General features: G+C 52.3%; 1 protein-coding gene across 5 annotated transcripts in view; it reads left to right on the forward strand.

Moving 5' to 3' along the window:
* CLEC16A (C-type lectin domain containing 16A) overlaps window positions 1–24,814 on the forward strand; it is a 234,618-nt gene that overhangs the window by 199,692 nt on the left and 10,112 nt on the right. For all 5 annotated transcript variants that reach the window (XM_061401133.1, XM_061401131.1, XM_061401129.1 and 2 more), the window contains one exon: window positions 21,172–21,333. In XM_061401133.1, coding sequence (XP_061257117.1) covers window positions 21,172–21,333 — 162 coding nt within the window. The remainder of the gene's footprint in view (window positions 1–21,171; window positions 21,334–24,814) is intronic.

Below are 24,814 nucleotides of genomic sequence, written 5' to 3' on the forward strand. Positions count from 1 at the left end.
CACAACTCCCAAGCTCTAGAGTTCAGCCTCCATATTTTTGGCACACAGGCTTAGTTTCTCCGCAGCATGTGGGATCTTCCCCAATCAGGGATGAAACCCTTGTCTCCTGCACTGGCAGGCAGATTGTTTACCACTGAGCCACCAGGGAAGCCCTATATTCTTTTTTTTTTCCTCTATGAACAGTCAACTCAGATGCTTCAATGACATTTCCTTTTTCTGTCTCTCAAAGGTAATAACCTTGTGAGAATTATTCCAATGATTGACTACCTAATTTTCCACCTAACTGTTGTGTTTCCATCTCAATTCATTCTAAAGGAGATTTAAATGATGAACATCATGCACATACAACACAGAAGCATAAAATACAATTAATAAAACAAAAAAGGCTGTGAAGAGGAAGACAGTAATTGGAATCTGCTTCACTTTACTACACTTTGTGTAAATTTTCTTATGCCAGCACTGTAATAACAGGAAAAAACAGCTCAGTACCTTTAAATATTTTATTGACAATATTAATATACTGATGTATCAAGATATTTTCAGGCAAACAGATACATATGACCTTAACTCATGATTTCTAATGTACTGTAGATATTATCATGATGTAATGTTGTACATTCTTTTTGTTTAAAACTCTGTTATTGTCCTGAATACCTTCCACCTTTGCTCCACATACACACAACTTTGTGTTATATGGTACAACATTAAGATAAAAGAAAAATTTTAGTTAGCAGGCACCTTAGAGATATGCTTGAAGTAGAAATGTGGTATTTTCATCTGTGACACCAGCAGGACCTGAGCTGAGTCCGTGAGATGCGATTCAGATTTATCTACAAAAGTGACTGTTTCAGTACTTTCAGCCCCGCCTTAAAGACACCATATCAATCACTGCCAATTCCATCAGAGGGTTCTTTTAACAAAATTATAAACCAAAATATTTCCTCACTTAAACAATTTTATTTATGGTAAAGTTTCCAAAATTTCTTAAATCTTGAAATCATCCACAAAGTACTATTTTGTGCTTAGATTAAAAATGTATTTCTTATTAAAAAAATGTTAAAATATATACCATTAGGCAGTATTGTTATATTTTGTTTAACACAGTATAATCAAAGGATTAAAGAGAAAATCAAAACAGTTGAATATACATAAAACTCCTTATAATTTATTTACATCTATTCTAGTGTTTTAAAGAAAAAAAATAAAGCACTAAACATCAGAGATAATATTTTGATAAGCAATATTTATTAAAAATATGTTAAGCATTGCAACAAACTACCTTTCATAAACTGCCCCTATAAGAAATAGTGTCATTGGAACTATATATCTAAAGCAAATATGAAGGAAAAGAAGAAAAAAAGAAAGTATAAATTGCAATAGTGACTTTTTAAATACACTTTCTTATAAAGTGAAGCCCTATATTCTTATTTAATTCTCACAGCAATGCGTGAGGAACAGATTCTTTTCCTCTGTATCGCACCTAGAGAATCCCAGGCTCTGGGCCTCACAGGCAGGCAGCATCCCAGGGCTGAGACTTGAACCTGTCTGTTTCCAGAGCCCTCACTCAGACTCAGATGCGATGCCTCTATTTCCCTGTCTGTACCCTGGCACTCAGACCCGCCCCCCACCCCCAGGCTACGTCCTCCCGTCCCTTCTATGGAAGAGAGCTGTGAAATTGCAGCAGTCTTGTAAGATGGAGACAGCTCAGATACCTAGAACCCCATTGGCACCCTCTCCCCAAGCATGGCGATGGACCACAGCGCTCTCCTCCTAGTGACAGGCGACGTGCCCTCCACGGGCCCGGATAGGGCCCCCAAGAGATGCTCCCGGCAGTTCTGTTTAGGAGACAGGATGTGCTTCTGTCCAAAGCAGTGCTGTCTCGATTACTTATTAATTGTGAAAGGGAGGGGAAAAAAAAAAGAATAGGGTTTCCTGGAAAGGGATAAAAGTTCAATATGATAAACTCCCGAAAAGCAATCAAAGGCCAAAGAGGGCAGAAAAATAAAGGACGGAGAGAATAAGAGATAATGAATCAAAGCGCCAGGCGTGTGAGCAGCACCCAGGAAGGGGCCATATTTCACGGGGATGGAGCTGCGGTGGAGCAGGAGCCGACGGGGGCGGCGGTGGAAGTGAGTCAGAGAGAGCGGGACTCGGTCCGCAAGGTCGCCAGGGCCCTAGGGATGAACTGGCGACGACAGGGATGGATGGAGCCGTTCGTGTGTCCCTGTGGCCGCAAGCCTCTTGCGTGCATTTGTGGCTTAAATGCATGAATGTAGAAAATTGTCAATGGGACTGTTAAGCTACAAGAAGATTCCTTCCCCCGCCCCGCTGCCCATGCTGTAGTGCTTGGGGTATCTTAGTTTCCTGAGCAGGGACTGAACCCGTGCCCTTGGCAGTGAAAGCACGGAGCCCTAACCACTGGACCGCCGGGGAATTAAGCTACAGAAGAAGATATCACCCCAGTCCCTCCACCCCTGAAGAAAGCAGCTCTAGTATTTCCGTTTACTTCTCATCTGTTACTTTTCTCTGTTTTTCTTCTCTTTCTCTTTTTCCCCCAATTTTTAGTTACCTAGGAAATACATTCCCCTGGAGGAGGGCATGGCAACCCACTCCAGCATTCTTGTCTAAAGAATCCCATGGACAGAGGAGCCTGGCGGGCTACAGTCCATGGGGTCACACAGAGTCGGACACGACTGAAGAAGCGACTTAGCACACACAGCACAGGAAATGCATGAGTTGACTCTTCATTTTTAAAAGAAATTAAAATGTTACAAACAGGGCCTAAGTCCCCCCAACCATGCTCCCCACTCCCCAGACGTCCAGAGTTCGGCTCATCTCTGTGCAGATCCGTCCCTGTGCAGTTATATGTCCACCCATGGCCAGTGGGCAGCACAGGGCCTCGGCCCTCTATGCGATTCTGAAGTCCACACAGCGCTGAGCACCATGAGGCTTTTCATAACTCACTTGATGGCAGAACCTGCCCTGAACTATCAATAGGCTATTTATAAGACTTATAGCCACCATCTATTGTGACTAGACTTGGTTTTATTCCCTGCAGAAATGTAATAGATTTGGTTTTCAGCTACCTGAGACCCAGGTGAGGGTGTGACCTGGTATATATGTGTGTGCCACATGGCCTTTTACCCCTTAAAGAGTATATAAAGCCCAGAACACCTCCAACCTCAAGGGTTTAGGATAAGGAAGGGGTTATGGATCTGTAGCTGTCTTACGATTTGAGCTGCCCTTTTTTTTTTTTTTTTAACCTTAACTTTTGTTTTTTTTTTAACCCAAACAGAATCATTGTTCTGCATACCCTTCTGCAGCTTTATTCTCAGGCACCACAGTGAATCAAAAATCTTTCTGTGTTAATATGTGTAGCTTTCTCTCATCCTCTTTTGGGGCTGTGTAATATTCTGTAGAGTGGATCCATGTGCTCCTTTCTCCGGGCATTTTGGCTGCTTCCTGGTTTGCCATCCCAGACGCTGCTGCAGTGGGCAGCCTTTTGGGGTTGTGTGATATTCTGTAGTGTGGATCCATGTGCTCCTTTCTCTGGGCATTTTGGCTGCTTCCTGGTTTGCCATCCCAGACGCTGCTGCAGTGGGCACCTCGGATGCACGTGCAGCCGAGGAGCAGACCTGCTGTGTTGTCTGGGTTTTTTGCTTTGCTTTGTTTGCTGGTTTTTCCCTTCTCCCTACCCCCACATGCCTGCTATTCCCTATACAACAGAGGATTCCTTTTTTTTTTTTTTTTGTAATATAACTATGCTGCTGCTGCTAAATCACTTCAGTCGTGTCCGACTCTGGGCAACCCCATAAACGGCAGCCCGCCAGGCTCCCCGTCCCTGGGATTCTCCAGGCAAGAAGATTCGGGCATGCAGCTTCAGATTCTTTTTCATTATAGGTTATTATGAGATATTGAATGTAGTGCCCTGTGTGTATAGAGACTCCTTATTGTGTAAGGGTTTTGTTGGGTTTTGTTTCTTTGGGGTTTTTTGTACTTTTTATTTCCTGTTGGAGTATGGGCTTCCCTCATAGCTCAGTTGGTAAAGAGTCCACCTGCAATGCAGGAGACCCGTTTTGATTCCTGGGTTGGGAAGATCCACTGGAGAAGGGGTAGGCCACCCACCCCAGTATTCTTGGGCTTCCCTGGTGGCTCAGCTGGTAAAGAATCCGCCTGCAATGTGGGAGACCTGGGTTCAATCCCTGGGTTGGAAAGATTCCCTGGAGAAGGGAAAGGCTACCCACTCCAGTGTTCTGGCCTAGAGAATTCCATGGATTGTGTAGTTCATGGGATTGCAAAGAGTTGGACATGACTGAGCGACTTTCACTTGTTTCTTGTCATGGCCAGTTGGGCTTTCCAGGTGACGCTAGTGGTAAAGAATCTGCTTGCAGTTCAGGAGACACAGGGGATGCAGGTTTGATCCCTGGGTCAGAAAGATCCCCTGGAGGAGGGCATAACAACCCACTCCAGTATTCTTGCCTGGAGAATCCCATGGACAGAGGAGCCTGGATGGCTGTGGCCCACAGGGTCACGCAGAGTCAGACACAACCGAAGCGACTTAGCACATACGTGTGCATGGTCGATTAGCAGTGCTGTGTTCATTTCAGGTGGACAGTGCAGGGAATCAGCCGTACATAAACATGGATCCATTCTCCCCTCAACCCCCCTCCCCTCCAGGCTGCCACTTAGAGTTGAGCAGAGTTCCCTGTGCTCTGCAGTAAGCCCTTGTTGGTTATCCATTTTAAACACCGCAGTGTGTGCATGTCCATTCCAGGCTCCCTAACTGTCCCTTCCACCCCAGCAACCGTATGCTCATTCTCTAAGTCTGTGAGTCTCTTTCTAAGGGTTTTGTTTTTAACGACATTGCTATCATGCCAGAAGCATCTCCCCAGGCTGCAAAACACCTCTTCCTAGTACTTCATTTTCAAGGGCTACACGGTAGTCCGGGTCTGAGTATTCACTTCTTACAGCTGCTATGACAAAGTACCACAGCCTGTGTGGCTTCAGACCTCAGAAATACACTGCCTCACAGTTCTGAGGAGGAGGGGCTTCTATGGTGGCTCAGCTGGCAGAGACTCTGCAAGCAATGCAGGAGACCCCGGTTTGATTCTTGAGTCGGATAGATCCCCTGGAGAAGGGAAAGGCTGCCCACTCCGGTATTTTGGGGCTTTCCTGGTGACTCAGATGGCAAAGAATCTGCCTGCTATACAGGAGAACTGGGTTCAGTCCCTGGGTTGGGAAGATCCTGGCAAAGGGAACAGCTACCCAGTCCAGTATTCTGGCCTGGAGAATTCCATGAACAGAGGAACCTGGCAGGCTGTAGTCCATGGGATCACAAAACGTCGGACGTGACTTAAAACCTGAGCATTCACACACACAGGTTGTTTCTGCTGCGTTGTGAACCTCCCTGAGATGAACATCCTTACACAGAAGTCATTCTGCAGGTTTCCAGTGATTCCTTTAGAAACCATTCTTTAGTACTAATGGGAATGCCTATACTTCAGGTTTTTTGTTTTTGTTTTTTCTGGCCCTGTCAATCGGCATGTGGGATCTTGGTTCCCTGACCAGGAATTGAACCCATGTCCCTTGTGTTGGAAGCACAGAATCTTAACCACTAGACCATCAGGGAGATCCTTTAAGGCTCTTGAGAGCCCCTTGCCAGGTTGCTTTCCAGAAAGCAAAGTGGGGGGATACCCCTCAGGTCCCACCTGGGCCCCATATGTTCATCCCCCAGGGCTCTCCAGAGATGCCAGCCTGCTCAGCCCCCCAAGGCAAATTCTCTCCATGGCAGGTGTGTTCGTTCTGCAGCGTGGGCACGCACATCCTTTCCAGCAAGACTCATTTTTATTTTATTTCTTATTCCTGCCAAAGGGGGAGAGAGAGAGAGTCCACAGGTTAACAGCAAATAGAAACTATAGCTCCAAATGTCTGTTCAGGGCATGGTCTCTTGCAACCACGTCTATGAATAAAGGTTTCAGAGATACCGGGCTCTCGGTGCATCAGGCACGAAATCAATCAGTGAAATTTCACTCACAGGGCAGCCTGCCAAGCGAGACCAGGAGAGAAAAGTAAGTCCTCTGGTCAGCTCAGTCCGTAAGCCCCTGGGCGGTCTATGTGACCTCACTCCCCGCAACGGCAATCACGTGACACCACTTTGCGGAGCAGCCTGGCCAGGGAGCCAGTGGTCAGGAGCCATTCGAAACCAGCCAACCTGAAGGTTTCTAGGGGTAAATTTTGAGAGCTGGAGCCAGGTGAAGACCTCGGGAGATTGGAGCTCAATTCATGGGGGCTTCAGGGAGTGAGGCAGCAGAGGAACGTTGGAGGGGACCCCAAGGGGGTTTGTGTGAAGTGATGACCAGCAGGACAGGGCTGAGTGCTTGAGGACCACCAGTGAGGAAGGGGCATCTGAAGACAAGACGCTTCCCTCAGCATGGCGAGGGCCAACTGAGTGCAGAAACCAGAGCGCAGGATGTAGGGAAGGATAAATTTAGCTGGCGTTTCAGGGGAAAACATCGATCTCAAATGTAGCCCTGTCTTTTAAAAGAAAATGGAAGCTGCAGGACGGTCATTTGGGACAGTTTCCCTTGAACAGATAAAAGCCCAGGAAAAAGGGCCGCTTGTAGCCAGTTTATTCCTTCTGGCAGGTCCAGGGGATCTTCTCTGGACAGGAGGGCAGCTGGTTTCCCCTGGGACGTGATGGATGGTTCACCCCCCACTCCCCACTCCTTCCCCAGAAAAGGTGCCGTTGCCTTGCCTTCTGGGAAGATTGGAGGTTTCTATTTCCAATGCAAAGCATTGGTCCCCACAAGGAGTGGGGCTGGGCCCAGGCTCCGAGCTGGCCCGGCTGCCGGCCAGGCTGTGGACATATGATGAGCCTGTGTGTCAGTTGGGCCACGGCCAGCCCCCCAAGCCGGTTGTCCCATCACCAAGCAGAGGACCTCTGGTGGCTGTAGACAGAGTTTGTTTATTTTTAAACAGGGAGCTTCTGACACTCACGTAGCATCGCAGACATCTCATTTCTACCTGGGTGAAGCCGAGGGAACCGCGGTTCCTCCCCAACAAAAGAGCGCCTGTCTGAGTGATGCTTCCCCAACCTCGCCCGCCCGGTGGCAACGGGCATCTTTATGCAGCCTCGCTCCGACACTGCTCCCTTGTTTGGAAGGGGAAGAGAGGCCGGTCTGTCAATATTTGGGGCACTAATCATCCGCGTTCGGGCGCCAGGGGTCATTGAAAGGCTGAGACGTTTCCAGGAATTCATGGCTCTAAAAACGTAGGGCTGACCGTAAAGGATTTCCAGCAAGGGTCTGAGAGAAAGAAACCCAAATCTCGGCCCCGCCCCCACTCATTGTCCATTGTGTCTCAGATTCTTTGGAAGAAGTGAAGTCAATGCGCACGGTGATGCGGGTCCAAGTTAATAATAAATGTGGAGGAAGGAGAAAGGATGCTCAATATTTAAACATTGCAGAGCGCCTGGTTTGGTTTGCCAGCCACTGCCCTCCGCCCGCTTCCTGGACGGGTCTGTAAAACCCAGCGTCTTTTTCCCTAACTCTGCAGCCGGTGCTGTAGAGACGGAGGAAAACGGAGGCTTCTCTAGGCAACCCCAGAGCAGCAGCGCTTCTGCTTGATTTCTGCTGACTTTGAAGGGCGGGAAGATGGTGACAGTGTGGACACAGGTGTTCCGACTCGCGCGGCATTCAGAGGGAGTTCTGACGCTTTGGGGTCATATCTAGAGTTGTCTTCATTTTCCTGTGTTACCTTCTCTTGGAGCTGGCTCATATTTTAATATAAATGTTCTGCTTCGTTCCTACTCCTGGGTTAACCATGAGACACCACCATCACATTGAGGAAACATCTATCCAGGTAGCCCCTGCTAGATGCGTTCCTTAAAAGTTGCCTATGAGGCAGAATTCTGTGAATCAATTCCTTTTTTCTTCTTGACACACACTATATAAAAAGAAAAGCATTCCTTTGGGGGGAGGCAAAAAACATTTGGCCCCAGGACATAATAAAATCATGCTTAAGGATGCAGCAAACTTTAAAGTCTCTTAGTTAAAGGAAATCAATACTTTTATGATGAAATATTAATAATACTAAAAAAAAATAACTCAAAACTACAAATGCAGAACAGCCAGGATTCTTGTAACGTCGAACGCATTAGCTTAGCATTTGCAAGGTAGCAGAGAGGAGAAACCGGAGCCCACCTGAGAAGCCCCTCCAAGCCCCTGAAGCCTCCTTTTCAGGCATTTTCCATTGAGAAGACACACACCTCTCCTTAGGTGCCAGCATCATTCCTGAACGTTTTGTTGAAGCTGCTGCCTTTTGGAAGCAAAAGGATGAATCTGAGCCAGAGAGGGGCACACACATGTGAGCACACACACACAGATGCAGTGGGAACTGAGAAGAGGGGGCCAAGGAAAGCCATGTGTTTGAACACATATCTGTCCCCCCTCCCCTTCCTGCAGGGATCACCCCAGTGGAGGTCTTTAAGAGGGACAGATTCATATCAGGTTGAACCATGTGAAATTTCTGATTTTATCGGTCATGTTGGTTGAATAGAGGCAATTTCAAATGGTTCCACAACGCACTCGACTCCCCAGTGAAGGAATACTAACAGAACACACTCACTTGTATCTTTTTTTTTAATAGCATTTTCTTCCTTTCTTTCTTTCTTTCCACATTTATTTGGCTCCGTCGGGTCGTAGTTGCATCATGGGGGAGTCTCCCATTGCAGCACGCAGTCCCTAATTGTGGCAGGTGGGCTCCGGAGCACACAGGCTCAGCAGTTGTGATGCTTGGGCGTAGTTGGTCCATGCCACGTGGGATCTTAGTTCCCTGACCAGGGATCCTGCCTGCATCAATCCTGCATTGGAATGTGGACTCTTAATCACTGGACCACCAGGGAAATCCCCAATCAGGTGTGTCTTGAGCCCCAACATAGGAGATGAGATTTCAAGAATCTAGGTGGAAGTAACAGGCAGCTCATTTTCTCATACACTGTTTTAATATACATCCCTTAAACTTAGGTACTGACAGTTACTTTCTAAAAGCCCTGCTTCTGTAACCTTTAGTTCTGACAGCGAACATAAGGAAGGATTCTGCTCTGCGTTGTGTTGTTTTCTGTATTGAGCTGAGCTGTTGCTTCTGACACATCCCCCAGGTGTAAAGACCCTCCTAAAAATGAAAATCCCCAGTTCTTGGCTCACTGGGCCCAAATTCCAGTTGTACCGTAAATGCCAGCTAAGTGGTCAAACAGCTCGTGCTAACTGAACCCTTAGGCCGTCGCGACTTGTTTGTTCCTCTCAGGCCCTCTGAGGCCAGCTGTTGTCACCTGTTTTGCACGTGAGAGCCGTAGGCTTGGGGGCTAAGTGGTCCCCCTGGGGCCACATGGCCACACGGGGTGCTTGGACCCTGGAACCCGCTTCACACCCATATCCTGTGTCCAGAGTGGGAACTACAGCCGCAGAGTCAAGTATCTGCTCTCAAGTGTCCTCCCCCATAGCTGACAGAGCTGTGTCCCCCGTCCGGCTGGCGGCTTGCGTCCAACAGCAAGCACTGCCAGGTCAGAAGGTAACAGTCCCGTCCACTCAGCAACCTCGGTCATGGCTTTTGAAGCTTGCTCTGGGCTGTGTGTGGCTCCTCACACGCTACCTGGTCCTACCTGCCCCACGTAGTTCCAGATAGCATCTCCCAGTCTTACTGCCAGTGATGTGTCAGCCGACGTCATCGCCTGTCCATCTGGCTTAACCCCAATCTGTTAAGGCACATGGCCGGAGACCCTGACGTGGCGCCGCTACAGGAGGGAGCCACCCCACGGTCCTGCACACACGCACAGGGAACCAGGACCACAGGTGGGCGGCTGCTCTGGGAGTGTGTTAAGTACGTGTGGACTGCACATGCGGAAGATCCAAACTGGTCCCCTGGCCCCCTTGCACGTGGCCCCCTCGTAGAACGTATGAGGCCAGGAGCACGTGTCAGCATGCATCACCCACCTTCGGCCTGAGCGCACAGAGCAGGGCCGATGGGGTGGAGACTTGCTGGAAAGAATCAATGGGCCTTGGGCCACTGAGAGCCTCAGGAGGTTGTTTGTCCTTTGCACTCAGGGCTGTAGCTGACCCAACTCAGCCCTGGCCAGTGGTTCTGGCCTCCTACTGGGGCCAGGAGTCCGGGGTCCGTGACCCGCTCCCTGCATCTGGAAGCACCCCTGATCTGTGTCTAACGGGCCTCCCTCTCGCTGCTCTTTCAGCCCTGTTTCCTGCCTCGGTTAAGAGGCAGCCGAGATGGCCACTGGTGGGCTTTCTAATACCTCTGCTGAGAGATTGTTGTGGAGCTCTTTTCTCACTATTGTATAGACGGTAATGTCATTGGAAGAGGGCAGGGGCTGGGCAAGGCAGGGCCCTGGCCCTTGGACACAAAGCCCAAGTCCTGGCCACCTTCAGGGGATGCTCCTCTAAGAGATTCTCGGAGATCTAGTCCAGCGTGGTCCCCACCTGCCAGCAGCCCCCCATGCCCGTGGCCTGGAGAGGGGCTCGTGTCCAAGGCTGTCCAAGGGCAGCACTTGAGGGGCTGATGTTCACATGGCACCCCCAGGCAGCCAGAGGGCTGCTTAGACCCCAGGTCTCTTCCGTGGGTGGCAGCCCCCCCAGGGAGGCATCATCTGAGAACAAAAGCAGTTTGAGGGGCAGAGCTGGGACCGAGAGAGCACAAAGAAAACGAGATACTGAAAGACCATTTTTTCTTTCCTGCAGGTTTTCAAGTATAGTCTTTAAAATCCCAGAGGATTTATCTGAGGATAAACAGCTATAGGTTAAAAGATTCTGCAAGTTTCCAGCTATTTTTATATGTTGGACATGTTATCCCCTAAAAAAAAAAACAACCGGAAATAAAAGTCTTTAAGCATTTTGAGGTCCTGCCCGTCAGTGATGGAGGGCGTCTCGCCCGTGGTGAGGTTGTTCAGGCTCGGCCCAGGGAGGCGGTAGAAACACCCTTTTCCCAGAGCAGCCTCCTGGGCCAGGCAGGAAGTGCACACAAAGATCAGAAATCCCTCAGGGTCAACATTGCGGGGTGGCCATGTGTTGGTCCTGGAACCCAGAGTTTTGTGCCCACAACCCTGAAACAGTAAATCGTGTGACTCACTACGGGGAGACGGAGGGGATCTGTTGGTGGATCCGTTTATTTTTGTGCAAATTCCTTAGAGGAGGCCTAGGTGAACGTCTGGCCACTCATGGCCCAGTGGGTGCGCTGCTGTTGAACTTGACTCTGAAGCCGCATCCTCACCCTGAACCCCTCCATGCTCTTTGAACAGTTGTAGGCACTTTGGCTTTGCTAGTTGGGGGTTTAATTGCTCAGTCATGCCCGACTCCTTACAACCCCATAGACTGTAGCCCACCAGGCTCCTCTGTCCATGGGATTTCCCAGGCAAAAATACTGCAGTGGGTTGCCGTTTCCTCCTCCAGGGGATCTTCCCCGCCCAGGGATGAAACCTGGGTCTCCTGCGTTGCAGGTGGATTCTTTACCATCTGAGCCACCAGGGTGCAGCCCCACTGCTGGGCATTGCCCTCATCTGGCGGGGGAAAGCGGAGGGTGGGGGGGAGGTATGGGCTTCAAAGCCAGCCTCTGATATCGCCGATGGACCCTGCAGACCACATACAGTCCGTCTAGAGCCACCCGAAGGCGGAGTCCCACACTCCATCTCAGCCCTTCGCCTCCTCTCTGGCCTCAGGGCCGGGGCAGGCTGTGTTGCGGGGAGGTGAAGGGGCCCAGCAAGGAAGGAGCCAGCGAGGGTGGGGGAAATCGGGCCACGGCCGCACTTGCCGTCTTCAGCTTTGTGCACGAGGTCACAGGGCCAATTGATTATTTTTACTGTTTCCCAGCATCGAGGAGCGGTGAGAAAAATACGGACACTGCATCCTCACAACCTGAGCCGGGGCCCCAGGGTGAATTTGCTAATGAAAGACAGACGGGAGTGGGGGGCGCCCCCACCCCCGCGGTCCTCATTGCAGCCGAGACTGTCGAGAAGCAAGGCTTGGTTTTTGTCAGGGTGGACAGCTCTTCCCCTCCAAGTCTTGGATCTTTATCGTAAAAGAGGTCTCTTGGAAACTGGGCTTCTTTGAAACACATCCATGTGAGCCTTCATTGACTCAGGGTGGTGTCATTCAGACTCAGAAGGCGCACATGTCAGGAGCTCGGCCTTGATGCCCCGGTTTCAGCTGGCAGAGATCATGCGCACAGGAGACGCGCTCGGTTTGGTTTGCCTGGGGCTTGCCTGCTTTTTTTTTCTCCCAAATGTGAAGTGAGTTGTCAGCAGTTTTAAAAATCAGAAAGTTTTACACCAAAATCCAGATACGCAGCTTCTCCTGAGGAACAGAAAGCTGTGGCCACTTTCTCAGGCAGCAGCAGCCAGAGGGGCTTCAGAGCTGTAGTTTCCTGTTTTCCCCAATCTCCCCCACTCCCTGTTGTCTCCCCGACACCGGCTGAATCAGGTTCATTTTCCTGATAGAAGAGAGCGATTTCTCAGCACCCATGTTGTAATCAAACAAGGGAAAGCAGACGGCAAGTGGAGGAGACTGTCTGCCTCTCACCCCTCACCTCTCCTCTTTCACCACTGTTACCCATCCAGCCCTTGGTGCTTGAGTTTGCAGCCTGTAGAAGACTCGAGGCATTGAGCCACCCACCTGACCTGTCTGTGATTTTCATAGGCAAGCTCTACAGAGGTTCGTTCTAGAAGAGACAGGAGAAGGGGAGCCTACCCTTGATCAGGTACCCTGCAGCCAGGGCAGTTCTATTTTCATCTCGCGTATAAACTAGAATTTCACTGTCGAGATTAAAAAAAAAATTGCAAAATGCTGTGATGTGACATTATATTTCCAGAATGAGGCTCCGTCTCCAGCCAGGCAGCTGATTCTTCCAGGAACCTGCCTTCAGGGACCTTGCCCAGGAGGGTGTAATGGGACAGGAATCTCAATATGAGCTGGGATGTCATGAGAGCTCGGTCACCTAGGACAGTGTTCCTTGAGGTCTTGGCCCCCCAGGAAATGAGAGCCAGGTGGTGACGTCAATCTCCCCTCGCTGGAAATTGTTCTGACATAGCTTCTCACTTTCCACTCACCTTTTTTATTGGAGTCTGACCATTTAGTTTGTGTTTTCGTGGCTTTCGGTATTTAGTAGTTTTAGTATTTAGCAGCCATGGCATTTATTTGGCTTTGGTTTTCCAGATGTCAGCCACCTTGCATCCTTCCTGGTGATCTGTAGGAGTGCCTGTAATGGGTGAGCCTCTGAGGTGAAGTTGCTGCTGTTCAGTGGTCACAGTCCCTGAGATGAAGTCTAAGCCAGTGGGGTTCCTTCCCCTTCAGCTCTCTGAAAGGTTCCTGTTGAATCTCTCACATGCTTAGGGAGTTTTCAGATCTTCCAGTCTTCAACCTGATAGAGTGGCACGTCAGTCACATAACCAGTACCTCTTATATAGAATCATAGTACGCAGAACAGCACAAGTTCTGGGCAGACCGCAGAGGTCAGCTGGGGCCTCCTTGCTCCTCCCGGGTTTTGGAAATTTTGGCTCAGACCGCCCAGTTCTCTTGCCTGCACACGTGCAGTCCTCCCCACCCTTGACTCTCTTCGAGGTCCTGGCTGTTTCCGGGTCTTGGCCCTTGTGCATCATCTTTGTGTGGCCTGGTGTGAACCCAGACGGGAACTTGGTTCCTTTCGGACGTACTCCCCCCAAAAGGCCACTTGCACCGCAGAAGAAAAGAGCTGAAGGAGCATTGCCTAAAGATTTGTGGGGTCGTGGGAAAGGTCCCCTCTCAATTGCTCCTTCCCCTCTTTTTCCTTACTCTGCCATCCCAGATTTCCCCCAGGAGGTGCCGGGCAGCTTTCCTTACCCCAGAAGCTTTGGGGGCCAGCCAGTCCTTTGTCTCTACAGAGCTCACCTCACACCCCTGCATTACCGAAGCTTTTTCACAACTGGCAGTTAAGATTAGGTCCAACTGCACAGTAGACAAAAACCCCAAAGAGTTTATTTACCTCTAAGGGAGAGGAATCCTGGATGAAGGGAGTCAGGGGCTCCACAAAGGCATCAGGGACCCAAGATCCTTCCGGCCCAATGCTCTGCTGTCCCTAGTATGTGATTCATCCTTATGGGCCATGATAGCTGCTGGAGTTCCAACCATTGCATCCATGTTTCAGGAAGCAGAATGGAGGAAAGCATACCTCTTTCCTTTGAAGAACCCTTCCTAGACACCAAACACATCACTTTCACTTCTATCTCATTGGCCACCACTTAGTCACAGGGCTGTGCCTAGTTGCCAGATTCTAAAATTGCAGATGAAGGGGAGAATCAGTACTGGGGGACAGCTCACAGTATCAGAAACACTGTACAAAGCACTCTGAATCCCCAAGGATTCCAGGTGCTAGCTGTTAAAATAATGATAGTTGTTGCACATAATGGCAAAGCAACTTTGCAGTCAAGTTTCTTTTGCTCTACTTGGGCATATGCCTTATGTGGGCTGATGGGGCCCCAAGGCTGGACAGGCTAGGCTTTGGGAGCACAGGGGAAAGAACAGTTAGCCCCACTGATTGCAGAAACCCTTGCCCAAGCTGGCCCGGAGCTGTCTGAGCCTTAAAAGATAGGGAAGGGATTTGTGAAGACAGAAAAGAGGCCAAAGGGAATTCCAGGCCAAGGGAACAGCCTAGCTGAGGCCAAGAGCAAGTCATTCTTTTTTTTTTTTTTGGCTGCACTGGGTCTTCGTTGCTGTAACTGGGCTTCCTCTAGTTGCAGAGAGCGAGGCTACTCTCTAGTTGCGGTGCTCTGGCTTCTCACTGCAGTGGCTTCTCTTGTTGCGGAGCACGGGCTCTAGGGTGCACAGGCTTCAGTGGTTGTAGCACAGGGGGTCAGTTGCCCTGTGGCGTGCGGGATCTTCCCAGACCACATTGAATCCATGTTCCCTACGTTGGCAGGCGGATTCTTGACCATTGGACCACCAGGGAGGTCCGAGCAATGGGTTCGTGTCACTCAGTCTGAGACCTCCCTGGGCTACAAGAGGCAGGGCCCCATCTCCACAGGTCCTCCCCGGCCCCCACTGATTGGAAAGGTGAGGGATAGGGCTGGAGGAGGGAGCTGACGAAAGGTCACTGGGGGTTCGAACTTCCTTTTCCAAGTCCCATGGATTCGACCAAGAATCCAAAGATAAAGAGCAGAGATTTGTAACTAAAATGCCTACGAGCACCAGGCAAGTTAGGGAGGGGAAGGGAACTGCTCACTTCTTCCAGTTGCTGCCACGTGAGAATAGGGCCCAGTGATGCCAGGTCGTTGTTTTTTAAGAAGCCAGAAACCCAGACTTGTATGTAGAATCTCCCAATGTATGAATGGTAGTGCCTAAATCAAGCAAAGCACAAACGAGATGTGACCAAAGCCAAACATACCTGCAAGCTTCTGGGCTGCATTTGGCTAGCGCTGGACGCTGCCTTCTGTGGCAACCTTGCTCTCATGGGGAAAGCTTAGTGGGTGTTCCACCCAAAGGCAACAGCATTGTTGTTCAGTCACTCGGCCGTGTCCGACTCTTCGCAACCCCAGGGACTGCAGCACACCAGCCTTCCCTGTCCTTCACTATCTCCCAGAGTTTGCTCAGATTCACGTCGATTGAGTCAGTGATGCCATCCAACCATCTCATCCTCATCAATTCGAAAGCATCAACTCTCTGATGCTCAGCCTTCTTTATGATCCAGCTGTCACATCCGTGCGTGACTACTGGACATAGCTTTGACTATCTGGACCTTTGTCGGCAAAGTGATGTCTCTGCTTTTTACTATGCTGTCCAGGTTTGTCAACGACAGTGGCGCACAACGTGTACTCAGGGTGCCCTTTTCAGTGTCTTCCGCTTTCCCCACGTCCCCAAAAGGCTGTGGGACTCAAATCAAATTCCAATTTATAGGGAAAAAGAAAACTGACCATTTAAGTGCAGAGAGTCTCATTCACTGTACTGTGTTTCTCATAAAAACATACAGACCCACAGACAATGGGGGAGCCCGTCCAAGATCCTGAGGGGTCCTGACCTGCAGACCAGCCCTCCCTCTATCAGCGTACTTAAAATAGACTGACCTTCTCGTGGTATTTTTTGTGTGTGCTTGACAAACACCAGAGAGTTACTCATGAGTTCATCTTCCCAGAATAACTGTCAGAACAGGGCCCGAGGGCAGCAGGAAGACCCTGGCCTGACCCTGTAAAGCCCGGGGCTCCTGGAAAGTGGGGAATGCGTTTCACCATTGTCCCGCCTGCTCCGGAGCATCGCGTCTGGCCCCAGCTTTGGGCAGGTTCTTAGTGATTCCGGGAGAGAGAGCTCCGGAGGCCAGAACAGATCGAAGGTCTATGTTAGGGACCCAGCAGTGTCCACCTGCCCGGGTGCCTTCCTTCATCCTTCCCCTCTTTTTCTGGTTTAAAATGCTGAATGTGGTAGAAGTCCTGGAAAATTCAGACAAGCACAAAAAAAATTAAAGTAAAACTCACCCTAGTAAACCACCCGGTGCTCCCACGACTTCCACTCCAGTCTGTTTGCTTTTCTCCCGGTACAGGGAGAGGGCTTCTGTGGGGAGTCAGTTGGTAAAGAGTGTGCCTGCAATGTTGGAGACCCAGGTTCAATCCCTGGGTCAGAAGATCCCCTGGAGAAGGAAATGGCAACCCATTGCAGTGTGGTTGCCCAGAAAATCCCATGGATGGAGAAGCCTGGCAGGCTACAGTCCATGGGGTTGCAAAGAGTCGGTCCGACATGACTGAGCAACTAACACTTTTTTTTCCGTACAAGGAGAGAGACAGAGCCTGGATTTTGTGTGTGTGTGTGTGTGAAAAGTTTGAGATGAATTGGCAGCAAGTTTTTTTTTTTTTAATGAGGAAAGTCTTTTTTTTTTTTTTTTTTAATTTTTGGCTGCACTACATCTTCGTTGCTTTGCGAGGGCTTTCTCTAGTTGCAGCTCCTGGGCTTAGTTGTTCCATGGCATGTGGAATCTTCCCAGTTGTTGTTGCTCAGTCCCTCAGTCGTGTCCAACTCTTTTTGACCCACTGGACTGCAGCACACCAGGCTTCCCTGTCCTTCACTATCTCCCGGCGTTTGCTCAGACTCATGTCCATTGAGTTGGTGATGCCATCCATCCAAACGTGGATGAGATCAGGTGAGATCCAACCATCTCATCCTCTGTCATCCCCTTTTCCTCCTGTCCTCAGTCTTTCCCAGCATCAGGGTCTTTTCCAATGAGTTGGCTCTTCCCATCAGGTGGCCAAAGTAGTGGAGCTTCAGCATCAGCATCAGTCCTTCCGATGAATATTCAGGGTTGATTTCCTTTAGGAATGACTGGTTTGATCTTCTTTCAATCAAAGGGACTCTCAAGAGCCTTCTCTAGCACTACAATTCCAAAGCATCAATTCTTCGGCACTCAGCCTTTTTTATGGTCCAACTTTCACATCTGTGCATGACTACTGGAAAAACCATAGCTTTGACTATCTGGACCTTCATCCATAAAGTGATGTCTCTGCTTTTTAATATGCTGTCTAGCTTTGTCATAGCTTTTCTTCCAGGGAGCAAGCATCTTTTAATTTCATGGCTACAGTCACCATCTGCAGTGATTTTGGAGCCCAAGAAAGTAAAATCTGTCACTATTTCCACTTTTTCCCCTTCTATTTGCCCTAAAGTGATGGGACTAGATGCCATGATCTTAGTTTTTTCCCTTCCCAGACCAGGGATCAAACCCATGTCCCCTACATTGGAAGGCAGATCTTTTTTTTTTAACCTTTTATTTATTTATTTTTTACAACAGTGGGAGCAGATGGGACATGTTTTTTCAAACCTTCTTTTATTTACTATGTCTTGAGCGTTTCCCTCCACATTTCATCTTCTTTTATACCAGCATGTTTGACAGCCGCCAAGGATTTCATCATCTGGGCGTAGGAGGATTTATTTGGTTTTTGTCTAATTGTTGCATGCTTCAGATGTCACCAGTTCCGTGTCACATGCACCAATGCTTTGAATATCCATGCACCCACCCACGGTGCCTTCACAGCGTCAATTTCTAAAGGTGGGATCAGCCACATGGTATGAAGGTCCATATGACCTTTCCATTCACATCTCACAGGCTTTTCTTGAGACCGTCTCAGGAAGGGCCAAGAACTTTATCTGCTGGAGGAGCTTTTACAGAGGCCTGTTTGCCCGTGCCCTGGTCCCATGATCTCTGGTGCATCTGTGAGTTTGCAAATACTTGGCAGCCCATGTGTGTTTAACTCGCGTCCAGAGAGTCCGTTGGCACTCCCGGCAAAGCTAGTTCATCGAGAACAGGATGAAGCAAGAGCGGGAGGCCCAGAGCCCCGACTGCAGGCGCTTTCCCTGAGTTCTCTGCTGAGCCCTTGGTCAAACCGGCTCTCAAAGTGTTGCCAGCTTGATTTGGGGAGGAGCCCCAGGAAATTGCAGAGGGAGTCTGGGCACTGAGCTAAAAAGCAAACAAACAAACAGAAAACATCGCTGAGGCTTTCTGGGTCCCTGTGCCATGGAAGGAAAGGAGCTGGATTTTTATAGCAGCAGATGAGGGAAAGATGCCTTCAGTTGCCTCCACTCAGCTAGACCCGCGAATGGGTGTTTTCGGCAGTTGGCGGGGTTTCTTTTTTCTCTAACTCTTAGCACCTACCGGAGGTGCACCATATTTTTTGTCCGTCTAAGGCTTGACCCCTAATCTGTTCCCTACATGAAGGAACTTTGCTATCCTGACCGCAGTCTCAGCGTCTCTTTGGCTCCCCCACACACTCCACCCCACATATTTTACCATAATAAATCCGGGCTTTAAAGAGCTTGAGAGAGAAGACACGTGTCTTAAGAGAAGGGGTAGGTGACCGCCTTGGTGACCGCCAAACCATCCAGGCTGGGGCATTGTCCAGAGCGTAACAGCATCAGCTTACCCTCAGCTCAGTGCCCATACTCTCGGGCCCCCTCCATTCACCATTCTGATAAATAAGCTGCTCGGGGAAAGCCATCCTGACATTTTGATTTGTTAGGGAGTGATTCATTTTTGAGGCAAGCAAACAGCTTGTATACTTGGGGGTTTACTGCTTGAAGTGATTAAGAAGTCAGCCACTGTTAAGCTGGTTCTGTGGAGCTGTGGCTGCCCACACCCCTCCCCACCCCCAGGAATCTTCCTGACTCCTGTCTGGATTTGCCTTGACGTTGGCCGTAGTTAAGCTGCGGCCCCAGCCCCCACCTCCCTAGCCACCAGCACTGCACACAATCCATCACCCCATGCCTCTTCCTGCGAAGTCCTGCCCTGCTCCGCGGTGGAGTGGCGGGGGCGGGGAGCTTACCCACCACACCCCCTCCAGGCTTCACATCCGCATGCCATCACATCGCTGGGGGTATAAATAGACCCAGCTTTTGATCCTCAGACAAAAATAATTTTATACAAACATCAGTACAAAAGAGCTGCTCCTCCGGGACAGCCGGGTGTGGGTTCCCCCAAGTCCTGAGGTGGAAACAGAGCAAACTCCCTCACCCCCCTCCCACCCCCCTGCTCCACCCAGACCTGCCCACCAGGGTGTGGAGGCAAGGAGGCTCCGAGAAGTGGGGAGACTGGCCAAGGCCCCCGGCGGGCAAGCAAGTGGGCCAAGATGGAGCCCAGGCTTCCCTGGTGCCCCCACCCTCTCCCAGGCCGTGCCCACTGTTCCCATCCAGGGAAGGGGAGCAAAGCATTTCAGGCTTTTGGGGTCCCTGCTGGCGGCCCCTCTTGCAGTGACTCGGCGTTGCCACTGTAGCTTGCGAGCAGCCTCGGGCAGAATGTACGCAAAGGGCCCGGCCATATTCCAGTCAACCTTGCCTGACCAGTCAGATGGCCCCCGTTCTCGGACCCCTGCGGGACACGTGCCTGAGTTCTGAGCAAGGCCCAGTCAGGCCTGGAGAATCTGCTGGGAGAAGTGTCAGTGGGCGCTGGTGGTGGGCGAGCATAAGGCTTAGAGCCAGGAGGAGTGCACTCAGGCTGGGGAGGCTTGATGTGACTGGCCAGGAGGGTCAGGGTCCCCGCTGTCAGTGGGGAGAAGGCCCTGTCCGCATCCCCACCCCAACTTGGTGCAGAAGCAGGGGCACAGAGCTCCCGGGGGGCTGCAGCAGCAACCAGCACAGCCTGCCTGGGCTCCCAGGAGCGTCCACGAGGAGTCTGTTCCGTGGGAGCTTCCCGGGCGGTTCGTGGATAAGATCAGGAGCCACGCCCTTTAGAAAAGCAGGCTGTACAGGGGTCAGGAGTCCCCTTCCGGGCGCTCCGGGGCGGCTTGTTCGGAATAGCCCGCTCCCACCACGTGCCCAGCACCCAGGGCCAAGCAGGCTGGGTGGTCATTCTCCCCGCAGCAGCCAGGTGGGGAGAGGTCGGTGACCCACGTCCCTCGAGCTTGCAGCTGGGATAGACGCTGGGTGCACGTCCTGGCGCTGAGACAGGCAGGGCTTGCCAGGGTCTGCGAGTCTCCAAACTGGGGCTCTTCCACTTCCTCGGGCTGGGCAGGCCACAGCCCCATCCTCAACCCCAGAGTTGCTCAGAGGGCCAAGCCAAACTGTAATTGCCCGCTTTTCACCAGAACTTGCGTCCCTCATGCACCAAACTTTACGCCAGACCTGCCAGGGCAGAGCCGAGTCCCTGGCAGGGTGCATCTTCAGGGTCTCCCCTCCCGCCCAGGGTGGCTTCAGAGCTCGGATTGGGCGCCCTGCCTCTGGCAGGACTCAGCCACGTGAGCAGAGGCCCCGCGGTTTGGTGGCGAGGGTGTCCCGTGTCCATCTGTGAGTGTCACCAGGACGCCTCTGAGCCCCGAGGCTGCGTTGTCCCCTTCAAGGGTGCAGCTGGCACGATGCTAAGCCAGCATCAGGCACTGATTTATGGCTCAGCGTCTCCCCACACACACGCACTCTGGGCTCTATGGCTGTCTGCACCCTTTCCCACGAAATAACGTCGAAGTGTGTCAGGCCCGTCCGGTGCCCGGCGAGTTCAGCTAATTCTAGGGAGCAGACCCAGACTGAAGGAGCTGGCTTGGGGTCAGTTAGCCCTCCTCTTCGAGGCAGGGGCTTCCGCCCCCAACCTGTGGCCTCACACACAGTCTCTGGGGAGGCGGCACCCTCTGTCCAGGCCGGCCAGCGGCCCCGCTGGGTCACAGCTTCCCGCCTTGCCTTGCAGGCTTCGCCGTGGCCCAGTGCATAAACCAGCACAGCTCATCCTCGCTGTCCTCGCCCTCGCCGTCGGCCAGCGGGAGCCCCAGCGGCAGCGGGAGCACCAGCCACTGCGACTCCGGAGGCGCCAGCTCATCGTCCACCCCGTCGGCCGCCCAGAGCCCCGCAGGTATTGGCCGCGGGACACGGTGCGGTGGGGGGGACTTGAGGAAACGCTGTGACCCCTTCACCTGAGGCCCTGGCTGCCCCTTGCCACCGTGTCTGGGGACTCTGCCTCTCGGGGTTCTGCATCCACTCCAGCGTGCCATTGGGGGTGGCTGGCTGGCTCGGCCCCCACCGGGGGAAGAATGGCTCTCTTCACGGGCTGGCCCACAGGCTGCAGAGCTGGAGGGGTGGACAGTGGGAGACCCAGCCTCAATTCATCCCACTGTCACCTCCAGGGTCGTAGGTGTCACGAGGACGGGTCTCCCAGATGTGATGCTTTGAACTCTGGCAAAAGAATTGTGTCTCTGCTAATTTTTTTTTCCCCTCCATAACATACGAATTTCCTCTTTAAATGTTTGGGGCCGTCCACTTGTCTGTGACCAGGGGGTGCCTCTTGCCGGCCTTTTTGGGAGTTTGGGAGCCTCTTGCCCTCCTATAACTGACACAAGCACAGGTGTGGCGCGGAGAGATCCTGTGTGCAAGGAGCCTGGGGTGAGACGCACGTGGTCTGCCCAGCTCTCTGAGCCCCTCACACGTGAGCCCCTGGCTGCAGTGCATAAGATCCCAGAAATGAAGATGCCAGGCTTGTTTCCTGAGCACCACGGCCCCTGAGTGCAGCCAGAGGAGCAGGGCCTCACGCCTGCCTGCTGCTTCACACCCCGGCGGGTGACCCAAGGGTCTGGAGGCCCCAGACGTCTCTGATTTGGGGGACCTCCATAACTCTGGTCTGCACCCCCATCTCGGGACCCTCAGTGTCATTCCCTGTTCCTGCGGGGTCCCCTCCAGAGCCCCCACCCATTGTTATTTCAGGGACACCTGTGCACACCCTTGTTGACTGATGGATTGATGGGTCTTGACAAAAGCAGAGTGCCAAGGTGGAAGCCACCATGGTGCCAGGAAATTGAGGGCCCCGGGCCACCAGCCACTCAACACCAGAGGCAGAGATCCCCTTGGCCCCGACCCCTCTTGTCCAGAGTTTTCAGCTTCCACTGTTCTCAGCAAAGGGTTAACCGCGCCTGGTCTCCATGCCTGTGGGTCAAGGCACCCCCGCCCCCGCTCCCGCGAGCATCCATTACCTCCATCTCTGACGGACATTCATGAGGGCCCCAGCAGCAAGGTCACCCTCAAGCCACCTCACTTAGAGCCCCCTTAGACTCAGCACCTGCTCCCCTCCCTGCCCCAGCCCCGGGGAGAGACGACCGCCCTTGCTGAGCTATTCTGAGCCCGACTGAAGGTTGGCTGCGTGTCCAGGCAGTTGCTGCTGCCGTTCCCAGGCCCGTAGCTGGGAAATCCAGACAGAGCGTTCTCAGAAGCCAAGGACAGCCCTCAGCCTCCCCTGAAGCCTGGGCTCGTGCTGGCTTTGAGGGCCCAAGGGCAGGGTTGTGTGTTGACGTGCCACGTGTGTGCCCGCGTGCTCTGGCGTGTGCACGGCTCTGTGTCTGTGTGGCGTGCACCCACACACACACTTCCAGTTGCATTCTGGGTGAAAGGTCTCTTCTGGTGCCACTGTTACACCTTCCTCTCGCGTTTAAGGAGGCACAGCTGACAGCTAAACAAACCAAAGAGCCATACACTTCTTTGCCTCCGACGGAAGCCAGGAGAGAACCACACTATCAAAGTCGGGCCTGGGTGTACAGAGGTCCAGCCGAGTGTGGCCCTGGGGCTCTGCACCATGCCCACCTTGCGCTTTGCGCTGGTTTCTTTGTTCTTGGCCTCCATCCCCGCCCCCACCATCCCCTGCTCGGTGCCAGTGACACGTCTGCTCATCTCCGAAACGCGGGGGCTGTTAGCGCATTGTCAGGTAGATGAGTGATGTTCAGCCCCCGGCTGTCTGCTCCCGATCCGTGTGTCCCCGGCAGGCCTGCAGGGGCAGGCGTTGGAGGCCCCATTTTTTATGCTGCCTGACAGTAAAAGCCTGGGGCCCAGCCTGCCCGCCCAGATCCCTGCAGACACTGAAATAACTCACCTCCCAATGCAGGGCCAGCCCGTGGGGCGGCTGGTGCTTCCCTCTCAACTGAGGAGCCGGCTGTTGATCGCTGCAAGGAGAGGGTGCCCCAGGGTTGGGGCGGCAGGCCCCAGGAGGATCTCTGGTCACTTCCTCTTGATGCCAAACCTCCAGGCCAGCCTTCAGCCACCAGGTCCATCCAGAAAACAGCCCATGGGGTTTCCGTGTTCCCTGGAGGGACAGATCTACCCAAATGATGCCAGCCTCTGCCTGGGGTCCTACCCAGCCTTGCTAGATGAAAGAAGAGGGGAGGGTTATATTGGGACAGGTGCCCTTCTTCCCGTGTCCTGGTTAGATGTCCACCCAGGTGGTGGCCCAGTGTTCAGGCTTCTGATTTGGAAGTCATCAGACTGTCCCCTGCAGGGTCAGCTGGACAGGAGCTCTGGCCAGGACCTCACCCCGTACCCCATCCAGCCTGGACAGCAAACAGCAGCAGCCCAGCTGCAGGGGCCACTTGTCCCAAAGTGGGTTTTGAGGGCACAGTGCTGGATCAGAAGCATTGTATGTTTTTGAGCCTTCTGAGTCCAGGAAGTTCCCAGGGTAGAGAGCAGCTCCCAGGCCCTCTGCAGCTGAAATTAGCAAACTCCAGGGCTTCTGTGCTCTTGAAGCCACACTGTGCGTGTCAGGGCTTGGTCACAAACGCACTCAGGAGATGCTGTCCACTAGGAGATGAACCCAGTGTTCTTTTTCTCTGACCCGTGGGGTTGAAACCTGGAATTGTGTGGGTCAGACAGTAAAGAATCCACCTGCCAATGCAGGAGACCCAGGTTCAATCCCTGGGTCAGGAAGATTCCCTGGAAAAGGAAATGGGAGATCCCCTGGAGAAGGGAAGGGCGTGGCTACCCACTCCAGTGTTCTTGCCGGGAGAATCCCATGGACAGAGGAGCCCGGCAGGCTGGGCTGCAGTCCATGGGGTCACAAAGAGTCAGACACTACTGAGCGACTAACACTTTCACTTCCGTCCATGAAAAGCGGAGATGACCTTCACACTATCAGCCATCAGTGTGGCCGGGCCCCCACTGCCCAGCCCTCCGGGTGTGCCCCCTCCACAGGGCACCCCAGTAGACGCTGCTCCCCAAATCCACGTGTCAGGCGTGCAGCTCACAAGCACTTTACAGACACCCGCCCATTGAATTCTGCCACCCTCTGCCTCACACTGAGCAGCTGAAAGCCACAGAGGCTCGGAGGGGTCTCACAGCTTGGCCAGGATGCTGCAGCTGGTAGCAGGGGGCCCAGATAGGAACCCAGCCTCCGAGGTCCAGAGCCCTGCCCCACGCGCAGAGATGACCCTGCACGCCTCGCTGCCTCCCTGCGTCTGTCCCCGGTGCCTCCAGGGGGCGCCCCTGAGACCCAGGCATTGGTCCCACTCCTGGCTGGAGACTGCCAGTGACGTGCAGGCATCTCCCCTTCCGAAGCTCGCCATTGCTCTGGAGCCAGACGA

The sequence above is a fragment of the Bos javanicus genome, chromosome 25, assembly GCF_032452875.1.
Source record: "Bos javanicus breed banteng chromosome 25, ARS-OSU_banteng_1.0, whole genome shotgun sequence".
In the NCBI taxonomy this organism is placed as follows: Eukaryota; Metazoa; Chordata; class Mammalia; order Artiodactyla; family Bovidae; genus Bos; species Bos javanicus.